Raw genomic sequence first — 23,270 nt, 5'->3', positions numbered from 1 at the left:
GACAAGAAGCCAAAGTGCTGCCCACACTGAGATCTAGGTAGAGGGCTGAAACATCGGGGTCACAGCCTGAAATATCCTGGACTCCTTGAGGTGGAGGGATGGCTCGAAAGAGGACAGTACCCAGGATGTTTTTCCACAAGGGGGAGCAGTTGTGAAGGAGTCAGATGGGACTTTCACACGTTGATGGAAAAATCAGGCGATGTCAACAGTCCAGCCGTCATATGGAGGTGACTGACTACTGCTTGAGGCAAGTCAGTCGTCAGCAGCCAGTCATCAAGGTATAGCAAGATTGATATTCCCAACCTCCACAAATGGGTTGTCACCACCACCATCACCTTTGTGAACACCTGAGGTGCACTGGTTAGGCCAAAGAGGAGCACAGTCTTAAAGTGCCCTTGGCCTACCTGAAACCGCAGGTAACATCTGTAAGACACTAGGGTAGGGATGTGAAAATATGCATTCTGCAAGTCTAGAACTACTATCCAGTCTCCTAGATCAGACAGCTGACAAAACATGGGCCAGGGTGAGCATCCTGAACTTGTCCTTCCAGAAGAAGAATTTCAGAGAGCGAGGGTCTAAGATGAGGTGAAGGCCTCCATCCTTTTCGGGTACCAAAAAGCAATAGAAGTAGCATCCAGTCCAGATTCCTGGTGTCAGCACCTGTTACTTTAGCTAAGCCAGCCTGCACCTCCTCACTGGGTATGGACAAGTGGTCCTGAGGGAGGTGTTGGTTCATGTCCAGCTGCATAATAGGAATAGTAGAGAGCATCTGTGTTCCACGAACTGAAGCACCCACTGTTCTGACATAAAGTTCCACCATCTGGAGAGGTGAAAGGTGACTCGACTTCCTACTGGGTAAATTTGTGCTGCCAAGAACAAATTAAAACAGTTTTGCGGCGGCTGCAGGTGTCGGGACAGGAGCTTGTCTGATATGTTGCCTCTGGGGTCCTAGACCCTGTCCGCCAGCTTCTGTCCTTGCCCTTGAAATAACTGGGAAGACTACTGCTGATGAGACAAGTATTGGTGCCAACTCTGCTGGTACCCCCTACCGAAGCCTTGAAAGGGGCACTGTTATTGAGGGGGTGGGGGGAATGCAGACCTGACTGAGATAGACCAAGTAAGGGTGTTGGCTTTGCTCACTTTAAATCTCTCCAGGGTCGAGTTAGCCTTCTCTCCAAATAGTTTTGAGCCTAAGGACATGTCCATAAGGATCCCGAGCACATCGGATATAAAGGCAATGGAGTGAAAACATCCCCTTAAGCACAAAAATCGCCACCATAGTTATCATGATCATGGTCACCATCATCACAGTGGTGGCATGTTTTTGCAGTGTCAAAGCTTGAGAACGCTCTTTAAAAAAAACAGTTAAAAAACATAGTTGCGGGATGTTTCTGGATAAAAATTAGCATAATGTTGAAGGCCAGAAGAATGAGGCTGAGCTTCTGTACATCACATGACTCCGCATGGTGTGAGATTGGGACAAAAGGGCTCCAAGCTTCAACTTTGTGTGGCTTTTGTGGGATTTCCTCGACCTACACAAACTCTGCAACTTCAACTTGGAATGTGAACATTCATGTAAGAGGCGTCAAGAACAAGAGTGAATCCAAAAGTTCAACCTCAACAGCTTCTTCTTTCAGAGATCAACAATAGCCGACTTGGCTTTACTTCGTGGATGGGTTTTCCGATTCATTTTCGCAGAGCAAGGGCACAATTCCAAGCTGTGCGAGGTGCCGAGGCACCAAAGACAGACGCTGTGAGTGCCTGTTAAAAGCATCTGTCGGTGACTAACAGCACAGCTTAAACCCTATCATTTTAGGGTCTGAACCTGCACATTGTTAAGCTTTTTGGGTGGAAAAAGAGAAATTTCCAGATGGAAATGTGTGTTAAAAACAGCACTGCTAGCTCTGGATTGGCCTCTGAAGGTTTGTGAAAAAAAGTAAGAAACTGTTGTCCGCATGCATAGGCATAACTGTGGCCCCAACATCATATTCAGAGCGGATAAATCCAAAGCTGGCTGCACAATGCCACCTGTCAATGCTAGAAAGTTTATGGATTCAGTTAGGTATTCACACTGTAAGAAATCTGCAGTTAGAAGTCTATATCGAACATGCTGTATTATCTTTGGAAGTGTTGGGCCACAGATCCCAAACCCAAAAAACAAGTTATAGCCTGCCCGTTTTAAGTATGTCTCGTAAAAGCCACAGAGGAGCACATTGCCAGGGCCACTGAATTCATAGTGTCCAGGAACTCTGAGAATTTGCTTTGCAGCATCCTGTCCATCCGTAACCACCTCCACAAAGTTATCCTTTAAGTGGGCTGGTAGTGGTGGTACTACCATTTGTGCTATGTCTGACAGTGCATAGGTATATCTGGCTAGCAATCAAGTGGCATTCCTTGTTCTCAGCACCAAACTTCCAAAAGAAAAGACCTTCTTTCTCCATTGCCTCCAGTTTTTTTTAAAAACTTCTATTGAAGGAGCACCCAGGCTCTATTTGAGCAAGACGAAATCTGTATCATCAGGCTTTCTGGAGGATTAGAGGGAGGGTAGAAACTCCGGGTCTCTGGGTGCTGACATATAGCAGTGCACAATCAGCCTGTTCAAAGATAGCATGACGTGGGTTTGACCCAGACTTAGTGGGCTCCCTTTATACCTCAAAGAGTGGAAGCAAGGGCTCACAAGATGTAGGGGCTGCTTGAAGGATCTCTATGAGGAGATTCAATCTGGTTTCCTCCATCAGAAGGAGTAGCTCAACACCTCTGCATTCTTCCTGATGACCATCATAAAAGAAGCCACCACCATATGAGGGGGGCCCAAATGACATTCTATCTCAACCTCTGGAGAAGTCTATTGCATTTTGTAATCTGCTGTAGAAGAGTCTGACAAAGGGAGCTACTTGGCTGCCTCACTGCTGTCATCATCACCACCACCACACGGGATATGTTTCACCTTAATGTAATTAGAATTGGACGAGACACTGAGTATCCGTTAATTGTGACTCATGTGCCGCGACGACTGACATGTTATTGGCTGTAACCTCCACCTCCAATGCAGGCACCCTTCCCTCCAATAGGGTGGTTCTTTCAGCAAAATACAAGCAAGTGTTTGCCACTTTCCGATGGCTTGCTGAGCCCGGCAGCTATCTGCCCGTGTCTTTTTCCTATGGGGCATAATCCCCTGATAAACGGTATCATGGGTAGCCGAATCACCCGCCCCGCCCCGGGATGCCATTAGACTGCCTTCTAACCGGGACATAGCAGAGTAGTCCCATTTAAGACCAGCCTCGCCACAAACATTATCTCCAGTTTCTCTTGACAGGTTTCTCTTGTCTGTAGCCCATGAGCCTCCATCCCCGAGTTTTTAGGAAAGGTGTCACCTCCATCACTCTTTTCACTTACAGTACCCACAAAACTCTTTTGATTCCCCCTCAAGATCATCATCCAGAAAATTTGTGCTCCTTCCAACCAGTCTGATTGCTCCGATAAGGAAAAAAGAAATACTCCATTGACTCAGTTTCTGTGGTTGCATCTGATTGAGGACCATCTTTCTTTCCGTTCTTCCTTTTATTTGAACCCTTAATACCTCTGGTTTTCCGAGAGTCATCCATTTTGCCCTCAAGGCACCACCACCCTTCTGTCCAGCCACTTACTTTGTAGAAAGACCAGCTTCTACTCCCATTAGCCTCCCCACAGGCCCCCTGCCACCATCCCGAAAACTTCTTTCACAGTATGGCTCACTGTTGCACAGCCCTTAGATGGTGGGGAAGGGGCATTCCCACTGACCTTAATAAGGGGAAGCCAGGATGTCTTAGCATCCAGAGTGGCCTCAAATGGCTTGCAGTTCTATATAGAGGTTCTGAAGGGTCTCTCCCGCCAAGTCCTCAGCTTGCCGTTCCAGGTCGGTGCCTGCATTCAAACTCACGAAGGCGAGCTGCCTGGTGTGCCCTCTGCAGACATCTCCTTATGCTGCTCTGTCAATGCAACTCATAATACTGGCACAAGCTTCCTGAAGATGCTTGCCAAGTCCCTGGGGGCATCCATGCACACAGAACCGTCCTTGAGTTCTCCCAACTCCTTGCTGATGCTCGGGGCTCCAGCTGCAGTGCTTTGTGTGCTGAGCCTTCCACGACCCAATGTGCCTCTAGATGCATTCTAACATCTGGCTTTAGTTGCTACTCTGGTTTTTGCTTCCATGTTTGCTGCTGCTGTGTGCCAGGTGTGCACAGCCATAACACTGATAAGTTTCTTCCCAAACAGCTGAGAGATGCTCAGCAGCAGTTTCAGTCCGTCCCTCAGCCAAAGGTGCCAGCACATGGTAAGTCTGTTGTGTTGATGGACTGGCCATATCATGCTCACACAGCAAGGGGGGAGAGTGTGCGCTGCAGGCCATACTTCCCGTAACCGGCACCTGGAGGATGCAAAGCCACATATGGCTGTTTTCAAACTTGCTCCTGTATCTCTTTTCCAATCATGGCTTATTTCGATGTTTAGCAATGTACAGTTCTGCTGCACGGTTCCGGATCTCCGTTGTTTGCATGAGGGCAAATTCATCACACTACTTAAGAGTCGTGCCCTGGGCCCAAACACCAAAGGCACACCTTGTAGGAGTGTGTCACTGACATCTGTTTATAACAGTGACAATATAATTTGAACTATGCAGTTTTAGGTGAGGACATTGTTTCCTTACAAATTGGAATTTAATTTTGAAAAACATGTCAAACCTCTCTATCCACATTCAAAGGGTGGAGATAAAGCAACATTCCAAATGGAAACAAGCATTTGTTATGCAACATGTCTCACATTTGCGTGCATTAGAGCTATTGGAGTTGTAAATGCATGACTGGACTTTAATTACCACATAAATTGGTCAACCATGCCACATGATTGGCTCCTTCCTGACATGTAATTCCAGTTGCCCTGCATATAACTAACAACTGAAGTACTTCCATTTACCTTCCTCCATGTGCTGCAACCCACAAAAATATTGCTATTATTTATATTATTATTTTGCCACCCCACCCCCCAACCTAGTGTGGGGAACCAGAGATGACCTAAACAGAAAGATCACATCATGCTGACCATTTTGATGGTGATCCCATTGTCCTAGAACCACCACATGGTGAGTTATGAGCAAAAATGTTTCGTAAAAGGAATGCCCCAAAAAGCATTATGGGGTGAGTTTTCAAGTGCAGCAAATATTGTAGTATCTTGACTGTAATGCTCAAAACGGGCCCTAGAGGGCAACACAATAAAAATAGCACTTGTAAGAAACATGGTCATGTAACCATATAGTCAGCCCCTAGAGAGCATCACCACACCAAAACAGAATGGCAGAGCGTAATGTAGTGTAACCATATCTTTAGCCACTAGAGAGCATACTGAATTACACATTTTCAGGCCTAGCAGGCTTATTAGAATAATATTGCAAACAAGTCCCATAAAAACAAACCAATTCCAGCTGTAAAACAAAAGTTCCAGCCATGAGAGAACTTAAAAAGACATTAAATGGTGGGAGATGTTACAGTTTTATTTGGTCACCCCTCAACCTAGTGTGGGAACCAAGAGATGACATAGAACGAAAGTGTGCATCGTGCTGAACATTTTGATGGTGGTCCCGTTGTCTTAGGACCACCATACGGTGAGTTATGGGGAAAAATGTTTTGTAAATGAAATGCCCTGCAAAGCATTATGGGGCGAATTTCTGAGAGCAGCCAATATTGTAGTATCTTGACTGTAATGCTCAGAACAGCCCCTAGAGGACACCACAATAAAAACAGCATTTGGAAACATGATCATGTAACCATATAGTCGGCCCTTACAGGGCATAACCACATGAAAAGAAAATGGCAAAAAGTAATGCAGTGTAACCATATATTTAGCCCCTACAGAGCGTAATGCCTTATACAGTTTCAAGCCTACTGCAATAGTATTACAAAGAAAGCCCTTAATAACACAGCCTACTCCCGGTTGTAAAACAAAAGTTCCAGCCATGAGAGCTTACAAAGACACTGAATGGTGAGAGGTTACTATTTTGGGGTTGACTTAGAAAGAGTGCATCGTGCTGAACAGTTTGGTGGTGGTCCCATTGTCGGAGGGCCACCACAGGCTAAGTTATGGACACAAATGTTTTGTAAAAGAAATGCCATGCAAAGCATCATGGGGTGAGTTTCCTGAGTGCTGTGAATATTGTATCGGCTCTCCTGCTGTGCAGGGAGGGACACGTTGAGGTTTTTTGTGTTTTTTCTGTTTAAAATGCACCAGTTTGTTTAGTTTTCAACTGCTAAACTTGTACATAAGTGGTACTCATGAGAAGCGCTTCTCCCATTGAGTTTGAGCTATATGAAACTTCCAAAATATATAAATAAATACATAAATAAAAAAGAATCCCCTTCAGCTTGCAACCTTCTGGCTCAGACGACACAAAGAAACAATGGCATTCCCAAAAACAAGGAAGAGCACAAGAGCGAAGGCAAAAGAAAAAGCCACACAACTTACAAACATATTGTTTTATGACAAAAGTTATAGTTTCAGTTTGAGCTTGGGCTGAAATCGTACCTCTTTTGCCAATGCACTGACGTTAGCTTGAAAGCTTTTTGTCACCAAGAGGCCTAAAGATCTGACACACACTAAGACTCACCATTTACAGTTTATCAGTGTAAGTTACATGAGCTAACAGTGTGGGGACAATAGAAGAAAATCTTCTAGATATCCAGGCTTGGATACCGTCATTATTTCAACATGCTTAGTGAAGGAAACTTTGGAAATAGAGGCAGTCATATGTATAAAAGCAGTCAGGTGTTAGAGCAAGTCAAAGTGGTAGCTACAGGCTCCACGTAATAGTTGAAGAGAGACAAGAGAGCTTTATGTAATCTCTTGTTTAATTCTCATAGGGTCAGACAGAAAATCTGCTTTTAGATCCACTGACAACGGTTACCTAGGTATGATGAAGACCAACTGAAGGCTGGCCACTTCAATCCCACTCTATCATTGAGTACCTGTAAGGAAATGCCTTCCTTGGTATGGTTACCCCCTGACGTTTTGCCTTTTGTTGATGCCAGTTATGATTGAAAGTGTGCCGGGACCCTGCTAACCAGGCCCCAGCACCAGTGTTCTTTCCCTAAACTGTACCTTTGTTCCCACAATTGCCACAGCCCTGGCACCCAGATAAGTCCCTTGTAAATGGTACCCCTGGTACTAAGGGCCCTGTGGCCAGGGAAAGTCTCTAAGGGCTGCAGCATGTCTTATGCCACCCTGGGGACCCCTCACTCAGCACATGAACACTGCCGCACAGCTTGTGTGTGCTGGTGGGGAGAAAATGACTAAGTCGACATGGCACTCCCCTCAGTAACACTGCCTGTGGCATAGGTAAGTCACCCCTCTAGCAGGCCTTACAGCCCTAAGGCACGGTGCACTATACCACAGGTATGAGCACGCATGAGCACTATGCCCCTACAGTGTCTAAGCAAAACCTTAGACATTGTAAGTGCAGGGTAGACATAAAGAGTATATGTCCTTGGAGTTTGTCAAACACAAACTCCACAGTTCCATAATGGCTACACTGAAATCTGGGAACTTTGGTATCAAACTTCTCAGCACAATAAATGCACACTGATGCCAGTATGGGATTTATTGTAAAAAGCACCCAAAGGGCATCTTAGAGATGCCCCCTGAATCCCAGTCCGACTCCTAGTGCTAGGCTGACCAGTTTCTGCCAGCCTGCCACAACCAGACGAGTTCCTGGCCACATGGGGAGAGTGCCTTTGTCACTCTGTGGCCAGGAACAAAGCCTGTACTGGGTGGAGGTGCTTCTCATCACCCTCTGCAGGAACTGTAACACCTGGCAGTGAGCCTCAAAGGCTCATGCCTTTTGTTACAGCACCCCAGGGCATCCCAGCCAGTGGAGATGCCCGCCCCTCCAGCCACTGCCCCCACTTTTGGCAGCAAGGCAGGAGAGGATAATGAGAAAAACAAGGAGGAGTCACCCACCGGTCAGGACAGTCTCTAAGGTGTCCTGAGCTGAGGGGACCCCTGCCTTTAGAAATCCTCCCTCTTGAGTTTGGAGGATTCCCCCAATAGGATTAGGGATGTGCCCCCTTTCCCTCAGGGAGGAGGCACAAAGAGAGTGTAGCCACCCTCCAAGACAGTAGCCATTGGCTACTGCCCTCCTGACCTAAACACACCCATAAATTTAGTATTTAGGGGCGACCCAGAACCCAGGAAATAAGATTCCTGCAACCTCCACAAAGAAGAAGGACTGCTGACCTGAAAGCCCTGCAGAGATGACTGAGACAACAACTGACTTGGTCCCAGCCCTACCGGCCTGTCTCCAGACTCAAAGAACCTGCACAGTGACACATCCGACAGGGACCAGCCACCTCTGAGGGCTGAGAGGACTGCCCTCACCCCGAAGGACCAAGAAACACCCGAAAACAGTGGCACTGTTCAAAAACATGAACAACCTTGCAACTTCCAAAGAACTCTCTCTTCCTGCCGGAAGCGTGAGAATTCTCACTCTGCTCCTGACACCCCCGCTCGAGCTCCAGAGAACTAACACCGCAGAGAGGACTCCCAGGCGACTGCGACTTCGTGAGTAACCTGAGACGACCCCCCTGCACCCCTACAACGACGCCTGCAGAGAGGATCCAGAGGCTCCCCCTGACCGCGACTGCCTGGTAACAAAGAACCCGACGCCTGGACCAAGCACTGCACCCGCAGCCCCCCAGGACCGAAAGGAACCAACCTCCAGTGCAGGAGTGACCAGCAGGCTGCCCTCTTCATAGCCCAGTCGGTGGCCGGCCCGAGAAGCCCCCCTGTGCCCTGCCTGCATCGCCTAAGTGACATTTTGATGGTGGGCCTGTTGTCTTAGGACCACCATACGGTGAGTTATGGGCAAAAAAGGTGAAGAGAGAGATGCAGAGGAACTCTGATGAGCTCTTGCATTCGTTATCTAAAGAATTCCCCAAAGCAGAGACCCTAAATAGCCAGAAAAGGAGGTTTGGCTACCTAGGAAGGAGGATAGGCCAGCAACACAGGTAAGAGCCTATCAGAAGGAGTCTCGGACTTCACCTGCTGCCACTGGCCACTCAGAGCAGTCCAGTGTGCCAGCAGCACCTCTGTTTCCAAGATGGCAGAGGTCTGGAGCACACTGGAGGAGCTCTGGGCACCTCCCCTGGGAGGTGCGTGTCAGGGGAGTGGTCACTCCCGTTTCCTTTGTCCAGTTTCGCGCCAGAGCAGGGCTGGGGGATCCCTGAACCGGTGTAGATTGGCTTATGCAGAGATGGGCACCATCTGTGCCCATCAAAGCATTTCCAGAGGCTGTGGGAGGCTACTCCTCCCCAGCCCTGACACTTTTTTCCAAAGGGAGAGGGTGTAACACCTTCTCTCTGAGGAAGTCCTTTGTTCTGCCTTCCTGGACCGCAGGAGGGCATAAACCTGTCTGAGGGGTTGGCAGCAGTAGCAGCTGCAGTGAAACCCCAGGAAAGGCAGTTTGGCAGTACCCGGGTCTGTGCTAGAGACTCGGGGGATCATGGAATTGTCTCCCCAATGCCAGAATGATCTTAACATGTTACATGGCCATGTTCGGAGTTACCATTGTGATGCTATACATATGTCGTGACCTATGTATAGTGCACACGTGTAATGGTGTCCCCGCACTCACAAAGTCCGGGGAATTCGCCCTGAACGATGTGGGGGCACCTTGGCTAGTGCCAGGGTGCCCACACACTAAGTAACTTAGCACCTAACCTTTACCAGGTAAAGGTTAGACATATAGGTGACTTATAAGTTACTTAAGTGCAGTGGTAAATGGTTTTGAAATAACGTGGAAGTTATTTCACTCAGGCTGCAGTGGCCGGCCTGTGTAAGAATTGTCAGAGCTCCCTATGGGTGGCAAAAGAAATGCTGCAGCCCATAGGGATCTCCTGGAACCCCAATACCCTGGGTACCTCAGTACCATATACTAGGGAATTATAAGGGTGTTCCAGTATGCCAATGTGAATTGGTGAAATTGGTCACTAGCCTGTTAGTGACAATTTGTAAAGAGAGAGCATAATCACTGGGGTTAGCAGAACCTCAGTGAGACGGTTAGGCACCACACAGGGAACATACATAAAGGCCACAAACTTATGAATGAGCACTGGGGTCCTGGCTAGCAGGGTCCCAGTGACACATAACAAACATACTGAAAACATAGGGTTTTCACTATGAGCACTGGGTCCTGGCTGGCAGGATCCCAGTGAGACAGTGAAAACACCCTGACATATACTCACAAACAGGCCAAAAGTGGGGGTAACAAGGCTAGAAAGAGGCTACTTTCTCACAAAAAGTTCCAGCCATGAGAACTTATAAGGACACTGATTGGTGAGAGAGGTTACCATTTTGGGGTTGACTTAGAAAGAGTGCATCGTGCTGAACAGTTTGGTGGTGGTCCCATTGTCGTAGGGCCACCACAGGCTAAGTTATGGACATTTGCTCACTTGCAAAAACTAACCAAACTTACCTCCCACAGGAACTGTTGATTTTTGCAGTGTCCACTTTTAAAATAGCTTATTGCCATTTTAACCTATACTGTGTGTACTACTGCTTTAATTCAAAGTTCCTTAGTTACCTGTGTGGAGTACCTTGCATTTTATGTATTCACTATAAATCTTGAATCATGTAGTTCTTAAAATAAACTAAGAGAAGATATTTTTCTATATAAAAACCTATTGGCCTGGAGATAAGTCTTTGTGTGTGTGTTCCTCATTTATTTTCTGTGTGTGCACAACAAATGCTTAACACTACCCTCTGATAAGCCTACTACTCGACCACACTACCACAAAATAGTGCATTAGAATTATCTAATTTTGCACTATCAACCTTTGGACTCTGTGCACACTATCTCTCAATTTGAGATAGTATACACAGAGCCAACTTTCTACAGTACCTTAAGGAAAGTAACATACTTTACTGTGTCAAAGAGAGCCGAAAGGTCAAGGAAGGTATATACATCAGTCACATTTATATATTTCATGGATAGTCTCATCCACTGATTTCCAGTCTCTCTGCTACAACCTCACCTTGGGTGGCAGTGGGACTGCTCTTGCAGGTAACTCTCCTTAATTAACTGGTCTCATTCATTTTTGACAACACCAGGTGGGTGATAGATGGCATGGAATTTTATAGGAGCAGGGTTAAGTGATTTTTATCTTGACTACAAGCTGGTGGAAGACTGACAAATGATCATGTGTTCTTAGATGTTTGCATTTTATGGACTTTGTCAGTTACTGCTATCTCATCCTACATTTTGTATATAATTTTGATGAAGCTACCATTTACAGTTTTTACATGTTGTTGAGTAATCAATTTGAGCTAGGTGTGACAGCTATCCACAAGGGAAATAAGGACTTGGGTGACAATGTATTTTTGCAGCATGCCTACTACCCATGAAAATTAGTTTGCTGTGATCCTAAAATAAGAACATGTATTTAGATTTAGTCAAAGTTCAGAAGAGGGGATTGGTGATTTGGGAAATGGCAAAAAGATGACTAAGTGAATATTTACTAAATTCATACTGTGACAAAGTAAATAACCCATCAGACTTGGCTAGTGTATTATACATCTGCATAATTGGTATAAGGTCTAGGAAACAAGTCTAGTCGGATGGGCTTCTCATTTAAATGAGAATCTGAGAATCTCAAGTTGAAATTATGGTAATATTGAGAACTGGCTATGTGTACTGAGACTCTTCCATTTGACTTTTTTTTAATCATTTAAAGCTATCTCATCCTCTTCTTTTAATATAATTTTGGTTGTGGTGGGCGGAATTTGATTCCGTGGAATTACGCCAAATTATATTAAAATTCCACAAGAGTCTGAAGACTTCCACGGTGGAGAGGAGTGGGCATTTGGTGCTATTTTCATTGCGCAAAATACTTCATTGCATCCAAAAACAGATGCGAGGATGCATTTTGTGCTAGGAAATAGCCGTGCCAAATACCAAATACACTTACAGTGCATACCCCTCAACACCATTACATACTCTGCTCTCACCCCTAAATATGGTTGCTGGTAAAAATGTTTACATATAAAATTGGCTTACTACTGCACCCATGTAAGTAGTGCTTAATTTGCTTCAGCTAACTCTTGCAGCTTTCTGCTTTCTCCCATTGTGATGCGTTTTCGTTTTTCTCTTCCTACGTCTTTTCTGTGTGTGTCTTTTGCTTGCAACAAATGCTTGGGACAGAAGAATAAGCGCCGGCCCTCAAAAATAAGTGCTGGTGCTCCGCACTAGAAACAACAAGCACAAATTAAGCACAGGCATGCCAGTCCCCAGTATACGGTACTTAGGTACACCAGGTGTCTCCCAAGGGCTAGAGCATATATTGTGAAACCCAAGAGAGCCCATGCAAACTCTGTCTGCGGGCCTGCCATTGCAACCTGTGTGAAATGGTGCATGCACCCTTCCACTGCCAAACCTTACCACTGAACTTAGACCTTATAAGTCACCCCTCTTGTAGGCCCTTCAGCCCAAGGACAGTGTGCATGTCCCTTCGTGAGAGGGTACCCCTGCATGAGCTGGGTGCCTCTGAAGACCCCAGGCCCCTCCCTGAATTCTGTAAGTGTGAGGAAGCCATCTTAAGCTATGTAGTAGACACTGGTCAACACGAGTGGTCCAACTACATAATAGCTTCTCTGAACCTAGGCATGTTTTGTATCAAACATGTTGGAATCATGCAACTACATTGATTCCAGTGTTAGTTGCATGATATCATGTACTCTGGGGGTTTCTTAGAGGATCCCCCAGTTCTGCCTGTACAGCCTTACGGGCCTAGCTGCCAGCCCACGCTGCTGCTGACCCCAAACACTGGTTTGCCCTCCTACGGGTGAGCCAGGCTCAGGCCAGAGATGCAAAACAAAGGATTTCCCACAATGGAGAGGCATGACCACCTTCTCCTGTGAATGAGGCGTCTAACGGCTGGGGTGGCCTCTGAGCATCACCGGACTGCTTTGAAGACCACATTTGGTGCCTTCCGTGCATAATCCAGTTTTCACCATTTCAGAAACCGCTGATTCTCGCTCTGGCATGAGACTACCAGAAGGACAGGGGAGTGACCATCCCCCTGTCCAGCGCCTCTCCAAGGGAGGTGCACAGTGTTCTGCCTGGTGGCCAATTGATTCTGCCATCTTGAGAACAAGATGGGCAGAGGCCCCTGGGAGCATCTGACTGGTTAGGCCAGGTAGAGGACGTCCCTGACCCCCTCTGATATGTGGGTCACGTCAGAGTGACTAACCTCCTTTTTAGGGTTACTTATGGGCTCCCTCGTGGGTGGGTCTTCAGATTCATCAAGCACGACTCTCCAAGGAACTCTCTGCAAGACATCTTCAGCTCCTCGCCTTTAGAACTGCTGCTGGAACTGAAACAAGACTGCTTCTGGTGGGAAGGTTCTCATTGCAACATTGTTTCTCCAGATCCTACAAGAATTCTGCAACATCCAAGACTGTGCATCCTCCAAGGTCACAAGGACTCGGTTTGCACCTGGAAGCACAAAGTAATCTCCCTTGGAGTGAAGCAGTGACTTCCCTGCATCTGCAGGCACCTCAAGACAACGTCGACCGGCTGGTGGGGTCTGCTTCCCAATGGACATCTGAAGTCTCTACTTCACAGGTGGGGAGTCTTTGGCTTCCTCTGGGTCCTGCTTGTCTTCTGACCAACTTGGGAAATTGTGGGCCCCTGCTCCTGCCACTGGACTGGAAGCACTGTGCACTGCAACTGTTGCACTAGAGAAGGCTTTTGACTATTCCTCCAGGACATCTCAAGCGCCAAGAAGCCCCGGCTTCCAGAACTTTGAAACTCAAAGATAAGCCCCTGTCCTACAACTCCTGCAACGTGGGACGGACTCCTGTTTTGTTGTGCTGGGAAGGCCTCCTTGTGACTCCCTGTGTCCATCGACTGTGGGTCACTTGTGGGGGCTCCATCGACTTCTGCTTGCCTTCTTGCGTGCTAAGGGCCAGCCCTAATTCCTGCTCAAGGGTAGAGTCTCCTGGCCCTTGCTGGACCCCAAAATTTTGCAAATACTTCTTCAGCACCTGCTTGCATTTGCCAGTGCTTAATGGTGACCTATCTGGTCCCTGACCTTCCTGAGATGACCATCGAGGGACATCTCAGAGGTGACTCCTGGGATCTTCTGAAACTCCTGGATCCCGCAGCTAGTCTTCTCCCAACCACATGAAGGAACATCATCTCTAGGAGTGTGGTCATTAACACATGCTCCACCTGGATACCTCAAAGTGTGCTGGACTCTGTCCCCTTCCTTTACAGGTCCTAAACGTCTGGAATCTGTCCCTGGGTTCCACCGGCCTGGTCCACAGGTCGGGACAGCAGCTGGACAATCCGAGACATCCAATGACTTCAGAGAGAGTTCCTTCTCCACTCTGAATCCAGGTCCTCTGGTGTAAGCCTGTTTTCTGGGTATCCTTGGGTTGTGGCACTCTCCAACCTTCCTCTTGTTGGTTGGTTTTCTAGGGTTCCAATGAGAAGGGTCCTGGAACACACAAACTCCAACCACTACTACCCTGTGTTAATCTATCGAACGACTGGGTAGGTAACCACTCTGCACCTGGTCGCTGGGGACACTTACCTTACCTACCTGAGTTTTCATCTACCGTCAGCCCCTAGCTAGCTACCACACTTACCTTGGTTGGGTTCACTATTACACATTCAAGTTAATTAGTATGTGGTTTGGCAGCCCAGAGGGCCCTGTACATTTTATGCTATTTCTGCTTGTTATTGTGTGTAGATATCTCCCAAGGAAGATATACCAATGCTAGTCTGGTAGATAGTGCTGCAATAAAGAATCCTTTCTATTTGCAACACTTGTGTGGTTCTTCTTGTGAGTGAAGTACTGTCTGACTACTGTGCTTTATATTTCTCCTGGATAAGCTTCAGCTGCTTGCCTCAGTTACCCCTACAGAGCTTTTGCTATCTGGACACCTATTTAATATCATTAAGGGTTGCATGGACTCAGTATAGGGTGCCACACCATGAAGTGAGCGAGCCTCCTACACCGGTCTTCCATGATGACATACTAGACGCACTGGGAGGTCAAAAAGCTTTGACAGAAGAAAAAAAAAAAAGCCTGTCAAAAAGCGACTGTGTGGTAGCCTTTCTTCGGATCAGCACTTAGGCTGGCACAGAATGAAAAGAACTGATGTCAGCTCGCCGGGGTAGTGCCTATTTACATCCCACGACATCATATCCGGCAAACAAGATGCCAACGAAGGACGTGGAGTCAACTGATGCCACCTGAGGGTGTACAGGGGTACTGCTCGAGAAAAATTTCTGGATCCAGATGACACCTGGTGGTAAATGATAAGGAACCTGCGACTAGAAGTCTCTATCAGATAAATGGGAGCAGCTTAAGTCTACGGTCAGGGACCTTGAGAACACCCAAATGTATGGGATTGTTGGCAATATGGGGGCAACTCACTGCAGCCCACAATTAAAAACCATAGATATGGACAGGGCAGAATGTGCCTTGATGCACGTAAATCAAAAATATTACGCGGACGGGAACAAGGCGTTGCGTCTATTAGCTCACCAACTTCGTTCCCAGGCTGTACACCAAAGAGTAGATGAACAGCTACAGTCAAAGGATACTCTTACTCTTCAAGAAGAGATGATCTTCCGAGAGCTTGAACCCTTTTATCCCGGCCTCTACTCTGAAGTGAATCTCAATGCTGGAGGTACTGAGGAGTCTTTGGACTCTGTCTCCCTGCCTCTTATCCCCCAGGCAGACCACGACAGTTTAGATAGGGACACTACCCCCAACAAAGTCCTTTATACAGCAACTCCAGGCTGCTAAAGCCCCCGTTCATGATGGGTACAGTATTGAGTTTTATACAGAATTCGGGACACTTTTAGCTCCCATATTAACAAGGCTCTATAATACTTTTAGTAACGCTGGCTCCCAGACTCCCACGATGCACTGGCTACGATAACTGTCATTCCTAAATCGGGGAAGGATCCTAAATACCACCCCATATCATTATTAAATGTTGATGCATGGCTATGCTTGCAAATAGATTAGCTTCCTATGGGCAGGGACTAGTAGACCCTTAACAGACAGAGTTTATACCCGAGAGGAGTTGCATCGATAATACCAAACGCCTCTGCCACCTCATAGATAAGGCATAATGCTGCAGAATACCTGCCCTTCTCCTGCCTATCGATGAAGAGAAGGCATCTGACCAGGTCCACTGGCCTTATCTCTGTGCGGTGCTGATGTGTATTGGCCTGGGCCTGCGATTTTGCTGATGGATCCAATGCAGTTATGCCTCCCTCAAGGCGATGGTTAATGGACTCCTGTCTTTGACCTTTCCTATCTCTAGGGGCACGCAACATGGCTGCCCGTCACCTCTATTGTTTGCCTTATATTTGGAAACCTGTGCCGAAAGTATACACAGTCATCTGCAGATCACAGGCTTTACCATGGGGGGCAAGTCACACAAAATCGCAATCTAGTCTGATGATGTTTTACCACTTTTGTTGAATCTGCATACCTCTCTGGTGGCGGTTATGGAAGAAATTGCACATTTCGGGGGGAGTCTTAGGCTTTAAAATCAACCTTCACAAATCACCCATACTGAACCTTGCCATTCCGCAACAGATGGAACCCTATAGGAAGCTAGTTTTCCGTTCACCAGGGCCACTCAAGAGGTGACATACATGGCCCTGCAGATACATCCCACTCCTAATCTAACAGTGGCACATAATTATGCTACACTTCTGTCGACTGCTCACTCAGACTTCTCTAAGTGGAAAGGACATGGCCTCTCTTGGCTGGGCTGCTTTCTCGTCAGTCAAGATGACGTTCCTGCCAAAAGTGCTGTATGTCATGCAGACACTGCCACTTCAACCTCCCCCACAATCGCTAGATAAACTACAGTCTTATTTGGGAGTTCGTCTGGAATGGGAAAAAAGCAGATGGCGAAGGTACAGGCTTATCTGCCCCAGATGACGGGGGTCTGGGGTTCCCTCCCCTAGTGAGCTAATATCAAGCAGCACAATGGCACTATATGGTGGAGTGGTCCCGTCCTAGTACCAAGAAGCAATGGTGCTTCATTGACCAACTGGAGGTGGACATACACATCTGGAAGGTGCAGTGGCTACCAAAAAATACAACAACCGCCCAAGGTATACATCTCCCGGCACTACGTGATAATATGGAGTGTGGGACAAGGTACAAGTCCAGAAGGGTCTGTCCACTCCCATCTCTCCCCTCCCCACCCCCCCGACACCAATACTAGGAAATCGAGACTTTCGTCTGGTGCCGTCTGTCCCCTCATATGGTACATTGCAAGAGGCTAACTGTAAATGGAGAAGCTAAATTTTTGTCTCTGACAGCTTTATGGATTTTTCCCAGCTTTGGTCGGCTTACTGTCTCCCATCAGCTACCCACTGGCAGTTTATAATCATTCGCCACTGGGTGTCGTACCCCTCGATTCGTTCCCATGCCAGTAGACCCCTCAGCCCGTTTGAGAGGTGTCTCATTACCTGTTCCTCCGATAAACGTCTTCTTTCTGACATATACACTTTCCTCGTTACACCACAGAAGTCTCCAAAAACACCCGCACAACATAGGTGGGAGGCAGAATGCAAAAGTGCTTTTACGGAGCGAGAATAGGGTGACATTCCCCATTGTGCCCATGCCTTGGCGCACAGCATGTCTAGTAAAGAAATGTTACTCAAGATAGCCCACTACTGGTATTACATCCCAGCAAGAATCGCACGTAGGAAAGGGGCGGGGACAGCACATTTTGGCAACAATGTGGACAGATGGGTAATCTTACCCATAGTCTATGACAGTGTCCTAAAGGAAGTTCTTTTTGGCAATAAATTTTGGCTACAATAGACAAAATATGTGAAACAGTGTAGGATGCTGGCCTGGCTTGTAGTGGGTACCAAGGGGTACTTACACTCTGTACCAGGTCCAGTTATCCCTTATTAGTGTAGAAGAGGTGTTTCTAGCAGCTTAGGCTGATAGAAGGTAGCTATGGCAAAGCAGCTTAGGCTGAACTAGGAGACATGTAAAGCTCCTACTATACCACTGGTGTCATATGCACAATATCATAAGAAAACACAATACACAGAAGTACTAAAAATAAAGGTACTTTATTTTTATGACAATATGCCAAAAGTATCTCAGTGAGTACCCTCAGTATGTGGATAAGTTATATACACAAGATATATGTACCCAAACCAAAATTATGCAGGTAATAGCAAAAGGAAGTAATGCAAGCAATGTAAAATTACAGTAGATTGCAATAGGAGCACATAGGTATAGGGGCAACACAAACCATATACTCCAAAAGTGGAATGCGAACCACGAATGGACCCCAAACCTATGTGAGCTTGTAGAGGGTCGCTGGGACTGTAAGAAAACAGTGAGGGTTTTAAAAATAGCCCACCCCAAGACCCTGAAAGGTAGGTGTAAAGTGCACCTACTACCCCCAGAGAGCACAGAAGTCGTGATAGGGGGATTCTGCAGGAAGAACAAACACCAGCAATGCAACAACAGTGGATTTCCGGACCTGAGTACCTGTAAGACAAGGGGACCAAGTCCTAGAGTTGCGACAGTGTTGAGAGTGGGCAGAAGCCCAGGAAATGCCAGCTGAGGGTGCAAGGAAGCTGCCACCTGTTGGGAGAAGCTTGGTGTTCTGCAAGAACGAAGAGGACTAGGAACTTCCCCTTTGGAGGATGGATGTCCCACGTCGTGAAGAAGCTTGCAGAGGTGTTTCCACGCAGAAAGACCGCAAACAAGCTTGCTAGTTGCAAGGGTCGCGGTTAGGGTTTTTAGATGCTTCTTTGGCCCAGGAGGGACCAGGATGTCGCCACCTGGATGAGGAGACAGAGGGGACGCCCAGCAAGTCAGGGAGCCCTCACAGAAGCAGGCAGCACACGCAGAAGTACCTGAACAGGCACTTAGAAGAAAAGTGAACCGGAGTCCACCCGAAGTTACAAAAGGGAGTCCCACGACGCCGGAGGACAACTCAGAAGGTTGTGCACTGCAGGTTAGAGTGTTGGGGACCCAGGCTTGGCTGTGCACAAAGGAAATCCTGGAAGAGTGCACAGGAGCCGGAGCAGCTGCAAATCACGCAGTACCCAGCAATGCAGTCTAGCGTGGGAAGGCAAGGACTTACCTCCACCAAACTTGGACTGAAGAGTCACTGGACTGTGGGAGTCACTTGGACAGAGTTGCTGAGTTCCAGGGACCACGCTCGTCGTGCTGAGAGGGGACCCAGAGGACCCGTGATGCAGTCTTTTGTTGCCTGCGGGGGGAAGATTCCGTCGACCCACGGGAGACTTCTTCAGAGCTCCTGGTGCAGGGAAGAGGCAGGCAACCCCCAGAGCATGCACCACCTGGAAACAGTCGAGAAAGCCGGCAGGATGAGGCAATACAAGGTTACTAGTAGTCGTCTTGCTACTTTGTTGCGGTTTTGCAGGCGTCCTGAGCAGTCAGTGGTCGATCCTTTGGCAGAAGGTGAAGAGGGAGATGCAGAGGAACTCTGATGAGCTCTTGCATTTGTTATCTGGTGAGATCCCCAAAGCAGAGACCCTAAATAGCCAGAAAAGGAGGTTTGGCTACCTAGGAAGGAGGATTTGCTACCAAGAGAGGTAAGAGCCTATCAGAAGGAGCATCTGACGTCACCTGCTGGCACTGGCCACTCAGAGCAGTCCAGTGTGCCACAAACACCTCTGTTTCCAAGATGGCAGAGGTCTGGGACACACTGGAGGAGCTCGTGGCACCTCCCCTAGGAGGTGCAGGTCAGGGGAGTGGTCACTCCCCTTTCCTGTGTCCAGTTTCGCGCCAGAGCAGGGCTGGGGGATCCCTGAACTGGTGTAGACTGGCTTATGCAGAGATGGGCACCATCTGTGCCCATCAAAGCATTTCCAGAGGCTGGGGGAGGCTCCAAAGGGAGAGGGTGTTACACCCTCTCTCAGAGGAAGTCCTTTGTTCTGCCTTTCTGGGCCAGGGCTGCCTGGACCCAAGGAGGGCAGAAACCTGTCTGAGGGGTTGGCAGCAGCAGCAGCTGCGGTGGGGACCCCAGAAAGGCAGTTTGGCAGTACCCGGGTTCTGTGCTAGAGGCCCGGGGGATCATGGAATTGTCACCCGCAATGCCAGAATGGCATTGGGGTGACAATTCCATGATCTTAGACATGTTACATGGCCATGTTCGGAGTTACCATTGTGACGCTGTACATAGGTAGCGACCTATGTACAGTGCACGCGTGTAATGGTGTCCCCGCACTCACAAAGTCCGGGGAATTTGCCCTGAACGATGTGGGGGCACCTTGGCTAGTGCCAGGGTGCCCACACACTAAGTAACTTTGCACCCAACCTTCACCAGGTGAAGGTTAGACATATAGGTGACTTATAAGTTACTTAAGTGCAGTGGTAAATGGCTGTGAAATAACGTGGACGTTATTTCACGCAGGCTGCAGTGGCAGGCCTGTGTAAGAATTGTCAGAGCTCCCTATGGGTGGCAAAAGAAATGCTGCAGCCCATAGGGATCTCCTGGAACCCCAATACTCTGGGTACCTCAGTACCATATACTAGGGAATTATATGGGTGTACCAGTATACCAATGTGAATTGGTAATTTTAGTCACTAGCCTGTTAGTGACAAATTTGGAAAGCAGAGAGAGCATAACCACTGAGGTTCTGGTTAGCAGAGCCTCAGTGAGACAGTTAGGTATCACACAGGGAACACATACAGGGCAGATACTTATGAGCACTGGGGCCCTGCCTGGCAGGGTCCCAATGACACATAGACTAAAACAACATATATACAGTGAAATATGGGGGTAACATGCCAGGCAAGATGGTACTTTCCTACAAACAGACATTCCCTGATTTTCCATTTACGTCTTACTGGGACTTCCGAACCCACTGACGTAGGCTCTAAAATCAACTATGGGACAGGCCTGACAATGAGAGCTGAAAAGCAACTCTTGGCCTCTTGATGGGGCTCAGATTCTACACCAGCTTTCACAGACTAGCTTCATAAACTATGGAATTTACTGGGGTTGGAGAAACTCACAGCGGTTGCCACACAAATGCAGCCCTTATTTGATAAGACATGGGGACCTTGCATTTGTTATCTCTTGGTTGAATTTTGAGAACTGACATGCCCATCACACTTGCAGATATTTTGACTAACTCATAACGACCAAGACAGAACTTCGTCAAGTGTTGGGCGACTGTCCATGATCTGGCTTTACCCAGCACTCTTTTCCTTTTTCTCCTTCCAGCATGTTCTTGATGTTTTACTAATTTCGCTAGCCGTCACTACAGACCTGCACTCCTAATGTATTCCCTTCCTTATTCTACCCCCCCATACCTACCTTTTCTCCCTCCCCTGTTAAAGTTAGTTATTTTTCCCCACTGGCGAGTGGATGTAGATGGGATGATTGTTGTACTTGTTGATTTAACTTCTAATAAAAGAGATCTCAAGCCTGAGATCTCAAATCTGAATTTTATGATCAATTACAAAGATCCATCATTGGAAAATTGAGTGCAGTACAAATCTAGCTCAAATGGATTACTCAACAACCCAGAAAATACAACAATTCTTTAATCTCTAGATAGCTGGCTCAAACACAATTGAATTGTGCTTCCACAAATCAGTATCATTCAAATAATGTTTAGATGTGCAAGGCAAATACATTGCTTGTTTAAACTTCTTTTCACTTCCAAATAGTCACAATTTCAAAGCACCACCAGGTTTCTAACATTAATGGTGGTCTGGGAAGACCTGGAAGGTAAGAGAGGCTAAATTAACTACTTACAGGTTACACTACCCACCCCACCAAACTAGATGCTTGAGATACAAGATGAGAGAGAAGAATATAGGCTTGATTTGAAAGGTGAGAGTTCTGCACATAAAAACGTTCAAATCACAACTACAGATAATGCTTATAAATGTGTTAATTTTGGCCATTGGTAGATTTGATCCATGGGCAGGTGAAGGTACAGAAGGGCCCATTTCAGATCAACAGATGAGGCCAGCAGAAAATGTGTGGGCCAAATTCCAGTGGCACACGTGTGCATTTGGGAACAATAAAACAAAAAAGGATATACATTAAAACAAATCAATAATGGAAAACACAGGATACACAACCTATTAGCACAGTGTAAGCACTAAGGGAGTGGAGCACAATATAATGTGAAAACACTCAGATGACCTTTAGTGGGTCTCCAGGCTCTTTCAAACATGGGTAACGGGGTCTCTTAGAGAGCTGGGGCCCCTTTCGATTGGAAAGGATGAAATGCCCAATTGCCGCTATATGTATGATCAAGTAAAATGAATTATATGTTCACTCACAAATTCTTCATAGTGCTTAAATCTGGCACACACAGACACTCCTCACCTGGTGATTGTGTGATCATCATGGATGGAGATGGAGTCACTGTACTGTGGTAAGAAGCGGGTGGGGAAGTAAGAGGATATGCTCCTGATGTTCCTGTCTGTTTGCCAAAAGGCTAAAATGGAAAACGGTTATATTAACAAAACTGTGTTTCTTAATATACACATTTACCATTGTGAATTGCATACAGAGTACAGATACATTACCATATGAGTTATTTTTGCATTTAAAACACATCTACATGCTGCTAGTTTAAGTAACTAATACCATGGACATAAAACAGTAATGAAAGAGCCAAATGATAACCGTAAACCACTGGTGTGAAACATAATCTGTACTGCACATTAGAAGAATCATAAAACATCAACACACCTACAATGTCTGGGAAAAAACTGGCGTAATACCATAGGACAGTTCTGTTTAACTGATGTCGTAGAGTTTTTAAATTCAATAATCTCTTCTTGATTAAAAGCTTTAGAAGCAGAGGTCTCCAACAAGTAGCTCATGAGCTACTGGAAGCTCACCAGCACCCTCAAAGTAGCTCTCACAGGTGATGTCAAGCCAGTATCTCTTTCACAGAATCTGTGCTCTGTTCATTTCAATATCCTTAAGGTCGTAGACAGCCAATCCAATTGCAGAGCCTTATAATAGCGCACACACACACACACACACACACACACACACACACACCCCCCCCCCCCCCCTATGGAGGCCTGCCAAATGACCATCTGCATCCACTCTCAATCTAGATAAGTCACAAGAAGAATGGCCATGTTGTAGGCCATGCTCTATATGTTGCACCATTTGTATGAACAAAGGACCATGAAAGAAAAATGCTAGCTGTAGCCTGAGTACTAACTACTGGT

The 23,270-nt window shown here is 46.8% G+C and overlaps 1 protein-coding gene across 2 annotated transcripts in view; it reads right to left on the bottom strand.

Moving 5' to 3' along the window:
• MED14 (mediator complex subunit 14) overlaps positions 1-23,270 on the bottom strand; it is an 801,766-nt gene that overhangs the window by 175,350 nt on the left and 603,146 nt on the right. For both annotated transcript variants that reach the window (XM_069204216.1, XM_069204217.1), the window contains exon 23: positions 22,408-22,519. In XM_069204216.1, coding sequence (XP_069060317.1) covers positions 22,408-22,519 — 112 coding nt within the window. The remainder of the gene's footprint in view (positions 1-22,407; positions 22,520-23,270) is intronic.

Source organism: Pleurodeles waltl, chromosome 8, assembly GCF_031143425.1.
Source record: "Pleurodeles waltl isolate 20211129_DDA chromosome 8, aPleWal1.hap1.20221129, whole genome shotgun sequence".
In the NCBI taxonomy this organism is placed as follows: Eukaryota; Metazoa; Chordata; class Amphibia; order Caudata; family Salamandridae; genus Pleurodeles; species Pleurodeles waltl.
This window is presented reverse-complemented; position numbering and strand designations above follow the sequence as displayed.